The sequence below is a fragment of the Cottoperca gobio genome, chromosome 10, assembly GCF_900634415.1.
Source record: "Cottoperca gobio chromosome 10, fCotGob3.1, whole genome shotgun sequence".
Classification (NCBI taxonomy): domain Eukaryota; kingdom Metazoa; phylum Chordata; class Actinopteri; order Perciformes; family Bovichtidae; genus Cottoperca; species Cottoperca gobio.
Genome location: NC_041364.1, coordinates 9,820,451 through 9,830,175, shown reverse-complemented (window position 1 = coordinate 9,830,175; position 9,725 = coordinate 9,820,451). Strand labels below are relative to the sequence as shown.

Sequence of the window (9,725 nt, the reverse complement as noted above, 5' to 3'; positions counted from 1 at the left end):
CTTCCGTCTCCTGTTTTACTTTCTTCTACAGGATACCTTAAACAACCATACCAGTGTTTTTGCATGTTTTTTTTATTGAATCACAGGAACCGTGACAATATTGCACTTTCTACTTCACTATATTTATCTGACCGCTTTAGTTTAAGCTACTTTACAAATTGAGATTTTGAATGTTTGAACTGTTTATTAAATGTTTTTTTATAAATGGAACTATTCAACAGTCTAAACAAGTACAACTGAAACATCTCTGCATCTAATTTGGTAAAGGTTTGTCATTTTGAATGTTTGAAGGTTTTACGGTACATGGCCCCGTCCATCCTCCCCTCGATGCGGTGAAGTCGTCCTGTCCACTGAGCAGAGAAACATCCCCAAACAATAATGTTTCCACCTCCATGCTTGACGGTGAGGATGGTGTTCTTGGGGTTATAGTCGGCATTTCTCTTCCTCCAAACACGACGTGTCGAGTTGATGCCAAAGATTTCAATTTTGGTCTCATCTGACCACATCCCCTTCTCCCAAGCCCTTCTCCCATCATTCAGATGTTCATTGGAAGCTTCAGACGGGCCTGTACTTGTGCCTTCTGGAGCATGGGGACCTTGTGGGCGCTGCAGGATTTTAATCCATTACGGCGTAGTGTGTTACCAATAGTTTTCTTGGTGACTGGTCACAGCTGCCTTGAGATCATTGGCAAGTTCCTCCCGTGTAGTTCTTGGCTAATCCCTCACCTTTCTCATGACCATCGATACCCCACGAGGCGAGATCTTGCGTGGAGCCCCAGACCGAGGGTGATTGATGGTCATTATTTGTTTCTTCCATTTTCGAATAATCTCAGCAACAGTTGTCTCCTTCTCACCAGCTGCTTGCTGATGGTCTCATAGCTCATTCCAGCCTTGTGCAGGTCTACAGTCTTGTCCCTGATGTCCTTAGACAGCTCTTTGGTCTTGCCCATGGTGGAGAGGTTGGAATCTGATTGATTCTGTGGACAGGTGTCTTTATACAGGTAACGAGTTGAGACAGGTGTCTTTATACAGGTAACGAGTTGAGACAGGTGTCTTTTATACAGGTTGATATTAGGAGTACTTTCTTAAAGCGAAAGGACTCATCTAACCGGTCTGTCGGAGCCAGAATTCTTGTTGGTTCCAAGGGGATCAAATACTTATTTCACACCATTAAATGCAAATCAATTTATATCTTTTATATGATGTAAATTTCTGGATTTTCTTTTTGATATTCTATCTCTCGCTGTTAAAATACACCTACCATTAAATGTATGGACTTCATTTCTTTGTAAGTGGGCAAACCTACAAAATCGGCAAGGGATCAAATACTTATTTCCATCACTGTATCTGCAGTTACAGTAGTTGTATAACTGGACAACAGCGCCCCCTGGCGGCAGGACTGAACAGTCAGACTTCAATGAAACCTCAAGTCAGTAACTTTGCACCAAAGACTCAGACAAAGTGGGTTAAACAGTTTATTGAATTTATTTCTGCTGTTCAGAACTGTTTGTCATCTCTGGCTGACTTTACAATGTGTAAAGAAAGAAAAAAGAGGTTGGGGGGAATAAAAACTATCAACATTAATCAAAAATCATAAACATAATTGGCTTATGCACAACTCATCATTCCCTCTCCACCCCACCCTCCCCCTATGGAAGAAAACCTTTGCCGAATACCAAAATACTGAAATAAATGGGGCAATTTTAAATGTCAAAACAAACAAAGGGACTAACTTCTACTTAAAGAAAACTGAAGAACAAAATATGTAGATAATTATTACATAGAGGGGGGATACAAGGGAAGTTATAACACCACACCTGCCCTTTTCTTTTAAACGAGGCAACAGCAAACTAGAGACATCAAACCAACCACCGCTCCTTTTACATGCTGCAGTCTGTCCTCGCGACTGTTAACATTTCCAACACCTGGACATTAGTTTAAAAAAAACTGTGGGAGTTGTTGCATATACAACCTTCTAAAAATGATTGCATGTTATGAATTAAAATAACAAGAAAATCATGCAGTTTGAACAAACTGGTCTTCTGTTTCCAGATCTATTTAACGACCAGTTCGGGGGGGGGTGATATAAAAACATAAAAACAAAAGGAAGGGGAAGGACTGTTGATCGTGTGCTAACTTCTAACATAACACCTAATCCAGATCCTTGAGCTGTATACAGAAAATTCAAAAGGCCCTGATATGCACCCATTGCATCATGGCGTACTGCATGATACGTCACAAATGACATCTAGCACCATTCAAAATGTAAAAAAGAAAATTGTGGAACAAAAAAAAGAGTGCTTTGTACAAATCAGAGGAATCAGAGGATGAATATTAAGAGTTTAAGCTGCAGGGATGTTATTTCTGATCACAAAACGTTGACGGTTATGAACAAAATTAATTAAATACAAACACAAAATGTACGGGGGAAGATGACAAAATAAAGTCCATCTTGCTACAGAGTAAAGTCATGCTATAGTGTTTTAAATATTGGCAGTCAAAAAAATGAAAAATGAAACCCAAGGGATAGGCTAGTACTGATATACATGGCTGGAGAGCAAGAATACATTTCTCTAAATAAAAAAAGGGAAGTCAAATTTGAGTTAAACTCTTTTTAAGACAGAAACTCCTCCAGGAAAACGAAACAAAGGCGTTGGTTTCCAGTCCAGAGAAAATGTGAGAAAAAAAGTTATTGTCTCGTGATCCGATTACGTCTGTGCAGAGTTGTTTTCCTGTCTTTCGTCTGAGCGACCCTGAGAGGTATCGGTTGTATTAGTCTCTTTTTGAGATGAGAATTCGGCGGCATGTTGAAAAGTGGGGCGATAAAAGATTTTTCTTTTCGTCATGCAAAGTTTCAGCGCAGATTTTCTAAAACTTGTATTCACAATTAATGCAGAAAATAATGAGGCAGATCATTGGGAATTTTTGTCAAAATGGTCAAGTATTGATGCACTTTGCCTCACACCTACTCTGAAAGTCATTTCATGTTCCAAGCATCTTTTGCTAAGCGTATGTACACAAGATACTGTGTCAGGCCCAAGCGCTCCCTATATGCCATGCAAATGCAAATATTAGTGTTCCTTTGGTTATGTAAAAAAATCTACATGCATCTCATCCTTTACAAAAATAAAAGTATAGAAAATTACCGTTAAAAATTATCTGAGAATGAGTCCTCCAATGTAAAAAAAAAAACATCACTTGTCATTAGTAATATATTCATATGTATTAATATCTCATTTATTACCTCCATCTAAATTGTATATTAAAACTATAATCAAATATATTCTTTTTTTTTTTTTTTACTTCTCACACTGAGAATTAATTTTCTTGAACTGAATATAAAGTGTGAGAGCATATTCTGACATGAAGCACCCACGCACCCCCCCCCCCTCACATATCAGGAACATTGTCAAATAACAAAACCCTTCAAGAAGTGATTTTTTAAATTTCCTTCAAGATTTCATTTAGTTCCCCTGATAAATCTGCATAGCGTGTCATTGTGTACATGTGCAACATGATTTACACGTGATTTAAACACTTTTCATGAAATGGTATAACCTAATGTGTCTCCTAGTTTGGGGTTCCTGTGTCGCAGGAAACCTAAGTGCTTTGAAAATGCACAGGCTCGATGAAAACGAAAAGGAAGAAATAATCAAGTAGTCGTTTGACAGTGGAGGCATACTGCTGTCTGAAACAATGTAATACTTGGCCAACCAATCACTTGTTGGCAAATAAATTTACCCTTGAATGCCCCTTGTATAAATTCAAAAAAAAAAAATCACATTTCTTCATTTTGTTAGTTTAACTGCACATCAGGGATAAAAAATAAAAAAGACCCTCTAACTGACATCTACCATAACACACTGGTTTGAAGTCAAAATTGCCAAACTGCAAATACAGACCCTCTTAACTGTTGAATCACTAAATTTCTTTAGAGAAAAACAAATGCATTATCTTTTCTTTCTCTAAAGTAAAAATTTAAACCGTAAATATAATCGTAGTTTACAATTGGGCGAGATGTTGAATCAAACATTTTATACCTCCAGTCGTCCAGTCTTTTATCTTCCTCCTGTTCAAAACACAATCCTGTGATGCAACTTTTTCGCGGCATTTGGTCTGGCAATTCATGCTAGTGTAGTATGGAAAACTGGCCATTTCTCCAAAAAAAAAAAACGCACAGTCCGTTGAGTCTTCAATACCAAAGCCATCAAGTACCGTATCCACCCTAAAGCTATTCTGGCATAACATAACTGAAATATAAACTCCCAGCAGAGGGGAGTTAATGATTTGTCTTTTCACTCTTAAAAACACCATGTCACACGTCTTTTAAAAAAACATCAGTTCGGGTTAGAAGAAAGGGAGAAATATTGTGCATAGTAGCATGAAGCTCCTCCCCGTCCTTCGCATGTCTTGGCACATGACATGGGTGAGGTTCTGTCTCTAAAGTCTGAGAAGCATCTTATTTGAAAAATAGTATCTTCAGCCAGCAGGGAGGAGGAATGCACCGGTCGTCTTGTTGTTTGAGGTTACCTTGATTGGAGATCATTTCCTGCAAGACAAAATCATAAAATGGTCATTCGTGTTGATAATATACATGATGTCCTAAAATTCATATCGATCGCTCACTGTGAATCAAATCCATGTGTAGTGCTGTTCATGGTTTGTACACAATTAATCGTAGAAAGCTAATAAGCAACTATTTTGATAATCAAATGAAAACATGACCTGTAAGAATCGCTTTAGGGCTGCAACTAACCATCATTTTCTAAACAGATACATTCTTTAGTCTATAAAATGCTCATAATTTCTTGTTTTGTCCAAAAAAAACAAAAAACAGTCCAATGCCCAGATATATTCAATTTACAGCGCTATGAACAGAGAAAACAAGCACATTCTCACATTTGAGAAGCTGAAAATTGCAAATGTTCAGCGTTTTTTCCTTTAATAAATGACTTGAACAATAATTGATTATCAAAGTTGTTAAAAATAAAATGTATTTCGATCAACTACTCCGTCGTTTATCAAGACAAAATGCCAAAAAAGAATTCTGGTTCCAGCTTCTTGAGTTTTATATCATTGTAAATGTAATATATATCTCGAGCTGCAATAACTAGTCGACAAATCAATTAGTCCATCGACAGAAGAATAATCGGCAACTACTTTGATAATCAATTGATCAAATTTTTCATGCAAAAATATTTTCTAAAATTTCACAAACCAAACCATACATTGATTAATCCAGAAAATAATTGGCAGATTAATCGATATTCAAAATAATCGTTAGTTGCAGCCCTAAACAAGAAACAAAACTTGTTTATCGACTAAACAATTTATGAAAAAACATTAAATCAATAATTGAAATAACTGATAGTTGCACCCTGGTGGTATTGAGTAGTATAAGAAGAGCGATCAATGTACCTGTCTGACTCTGTGTGTTCAGCTGAGGAACTAGCTGGGCACCCAGCTGTGAGCGGAGCCCTGTGTGGAGGCCGGGCCGGCGTAGCCTTGGCCTCCAGGCAGTATGGGGTCAAAGTTGAAGTCGATGACGTCTCCGTCCATGAGGTCACTGTTGATGATGTAGTCCACGTCACAATCCAGGTTTTCGGTGAACATGTCAATGTCCAAGTCTGTGGGCAGTCGGTCCTGACCGGTCGGGAAGCAGGACGGAGCTCCGAACTGACTCATCCCCAGCAGGCTCACGCCGGGGTTGGCCGAGGCGATGGGCCCTATGTGATGAGAGCCCACCGCTGGCACCGCGGCGTGCTGGGCTTTGAGGGCAGAGAGCTGTGATGGGTCCTGAGAAATACCTGAGAGGATCATCCCCAACCCCATCTGAGAGTGATGCTGGTGCTGCTGCTGGTGGTGTTGTTGTTGTTGTTGTTGTTGTTGTTGTTGTTGTTGTTGCTGCTGCTGCTGCTGCTGCTGCTGCTGGTGGTGAAGGTGTCGCTGCTGCATCTGCAGCGCCATGGGGGCCACCGTTTTCGGCTCAAGCCCTTTCCCCAACAGCAGCTGGTTGGGTTTGGATCTCAAGCCCACCACAGATGTGCTCAGGCCCATCACAGCCACGCCTCCAGGACTGGGCATGAGGGGATCCACCTGGGTCATCATGACGTCACTGGGAGGCGGGGAGTCGGAGGTAAGTAGCGCCTCCAGGCTGGAAGGCACGTGGGTGGTGTAATGGCCACCCACGAGAGCCGGAGTTGGACATGGGGTTGAAGAGGGAGTTGCTGAAGGTTGACGGCTCTTTGCTACCACACTGAGAGACGGACGCCTGAGTCCCGCTGTGAGCGGCGGACTGTGGGAGGCTGGACTGCTGCAGCTGATGGAAGGAGGAGAAGCTGGAGCCGCGGGGCAGTAGGGTGGAGGCGGAGGGCAGTGGAGTGGGAGGTGCTGGTGGTGCTGTGCTGGGACTGGCCCCTCCCTGCTGCCCGGTCATCAATGTGAGGCCGTCGATCAGATCAAGCTCCTCCATGAGGGTCTCTGTGAGGGTGGGAGTCAAGCTGCTGGCACTGTATCTTCCCAGAAGTCCGTCCTCTGGCAGGTTATCATCGTCCTCCTGTCCAGGAGCGATGGGGGACAGACGTCCGCTCAAGGTGCTGGCGTTGGAGCTTGTGCGTGGGCGGAAGGTAGTCCACATGTCAGCGTCGTCCAGGCTCCCGCGGGACGAGGGGCTGCTGCTGTTTACCCCCCATTTGGGAAACTGCTGGGATGAGTTAGGGCTGTCAGCGCCTGCTGAACCCGTGCTCCCGTCGCCCTGCAGCGACCCTCCAGCTCCCCCCAGGCCGGCGGCTCCCGCCTGCTTCTTGGTCTGCTTGGCCCTCATGCGGCTCTTCAGCAGTTTGCTGCTGTTGTCCATGGAGGCCGCCCGGCGGCGAGGAGCTTTCCCGGTTTTCCCTCCTTCTGGGTTGAGCATCCACCAGGAGCTCTTGCCTGTCGATTCATTGTGTACCCTCAAGAACTTGTTGTGGAGTGATAAATTGTGGCGAATTGAATTCTAAAAACAGAGAGAAAGAGGACAGGAAATTATGAAAAATGTAGGTTTTGCAGATTAAGAATGGGCTTCCTTAGATCAAACATTGAATATGTTGAATATAAGATGAATCACTATAGTAAACATGCTTTGGTACTGCCAAAGTTTAAATTACCCTATTGAATCTAAAACATGGTACACCGGGAAATAAATTATACTAAAATTATATTTTTAATTGCTTACTGCATATTGCTATGGCGGACAAAAAAGACATTACTACAAACAAAAAATAAGACAATTTAAGACATTGAAAGTACTGGTACAGTAAGAGTAACAGTAAGATGGCTCATCATCATTAAGTCAAATATGAAGAACATCAAAGAAATACCTTTAAAAAAAGTTAGATACTTTGATATTCAAGGAAGCTATTTAAGGAGGAAAAGTATATCCCAAAAATAATATTGTGATATACTTTGATTCTGGGATATGTCATGATATGTTGCTCTGGTTGCTGTACTTTTTTTCCATATTGTCCAGCCCAAAGAATATGATGGTTATCTGCATACCAGTGTTTCCATGATGCAACATGAAAGCTATAAATATATGACTTATGGCACGTAAAGCCTTGTAGTCCACCTTGTAAAGTGATGCAGTAAACATGAACACCTCCCACACACTCACCTTCCAGCCAGCTGAGCTGTTGCTGTCTCCTTTGTCTCTGAAGTAAGGCACTGTCTTCACCATCCACTCGTAGATCTGTGCCAGGGTCAGCCTCTTCTCAGGTGAGGCCTCGATGGCCTGGCTGATCAGATCTGCGTAGCTCTGGTTCCCCCACGCGTTGCGCCTGGATGATCCTTTGCGGGGCGTCGCGCCGGCTCCGCCCACGCCGGCCGCGGCCCCTCCCTCGGCCGCCGCAGCCGCAGCCTTCTCGGGCTCGGATGTGATTTGCTGGGGCTCTGGTTTGTCCTCGTCGGCGGGCGGGGTCCCGGCAGCGGACTCGGAGCCATCGGCCCCCTCCGGTTTGACAGCCGAGATGTCGGGTCTCGGGAGCGGCCACGTGCAAGAGCGGGGTCTGCTCTGCGGCTCGAAATCTGGGTCAATCGGGAGCACCGACTCCTCCATGGCGGTGCTGTGAATTTCCACTCAATCAAAAAAAAAAATGGACTACTCAAAACATTTAACTATAAAAGTTAAAGGAAACTTTAAGTGGATGATGCGTTAAAAAAAAAACAGTCCCTGAGACAAAAACAATATGCTTCAGCCACTGCGGGGGTGTAAACAGAGGGGCCTGGAGAGGAGACGTAATAATCTCTACACACCAATAGCCTCGGTTAATCCTCAGATTGGAGATTAGGGAACCCAAATAATCTCTTTAATAGTAACTATCATAAACCTTCCGATTTATATAGAATGAAGGAGGGCTGTGATGAGAGTCCCTTTGTTTGAATGAAATAAAAACAAAAGTGGCAGAGTGGCAATCAGCACCAAAACATCTGGATCTACAGAGGTTTCGGAAAAATTAACACCAAAATTTTAAAGATATATGGATACAAAATAATGCCATTCCTGTTAATAAACACTCAATTTAAATATTTATCCAAGGGTAAATGTTGTTTAAAAAAATGATATATATTTATATATATATACATACACACACACATACGTACATACATACAAGGAATGTATGTATATGTATCTATATAGTTAAAAACTTAATATTTTAGGAATAAATCAAAAATAAAGGATTATTTCGTACCAAATGTGTCAATTTATATTTAAACTGTCTCATTCAAGCCAGGGAGTTTTTTTTAAACTGTAAAGCTATGAAGACTACAAACAGGGATTACAAAGGATCTTCTCAGGAGAGCCTCTGTCCGTCTCCACTTGTAAACAACGTGATGTCTGGGCTCTCCATAAGCCAAAGAAACATCCACACAAACTTTAAAATAAATAAATAACCCAAACAGTCACAAACCAGTCCGGTTAAATCAAAGTTAGGTGCACGAGCATATAACGGCTGAATATCCTAGCAACAGTTCTGTTAGCCAACTGCCAAAAAAAAGTGTAAAAGCAGCAGAGACTCTGGCCGCCAGCTCTTCGGCCTGTATGTAAAAGCCGCTGTGACTAAACAAACAGAGAAATATAGAGCGAGGCAAAACGGTGTGGGAGAGCGGGATTAGCTAACTGACTAATTGTGTTTTTTAAAGTTAATAAAAGTGGGAAGCTGAGAGAAAGGTAAGTGAGTAAAGTCCGTGCATCAGGTCTGCACGATCCGCCACATTGCGGCCAGGCGCATGTCACCATCTGCCATGTTTCTCTCCACACTCCTGCCGCGGCACACGATGCTCGAAGAAGCGGTTATAAAAGCCTCTCTACCGAGGCCCGGAGCTCGGCCGATCTTCACCACACGGTCTCGGTGAACGAACTACAAAGCAGATTCCCGGGTGTTGGTTAAAGTTGTGTTGCCTCGGAGGTCTGTCGGCTCCCACCCGCCGCACTTTGAAAACAGCACGATAGCCACCGTAACGTTAGCTGGTTAAGCTCCTGCTACTCCAGAGTTTACAATCCGTGAAAAAGTCCGTGAAAAGACCCCGATAACTTCCACCAAGTAGCCGTTTTTAATCCGCGATGACTTTTGTAAAACTTCCTTTCGTCGTGGCTGTCCAAATATTCACTCCTTCAGTATCTTTTTGACTTGTTTTGTTTTGTTTTGTTTTGACTCGAGGCGAAGACTCCCTTCTGACGTCTGTTTACCA

At 42.4% G+C, this 9,725-nt stretch overlaps 1 protein-coding gene across 1 annotated transcript; it reads right to left on the bottom strand.

Moving 5' to 3' along the window:
- Window positions 1–3,379: 3,379 nt before the first annotated feature.
- On the bottom strand, window positions 3,380–9,725 carry foxo4 (forkhead box O4). The gene is given in 4 exon segments (XM_029442015.1): window positions 3,380–4,548; window positions 5,418–6,186; window positions 6,188–6,993; window positions 7,651–9,725. Coding segments are annotated over 3 exon segments (1,986 nt in total). The 5' UTR covers window positions 8,092–9,725; the 3' UTR covers window positions 3,380–4,548; window positions 5,418–5,447.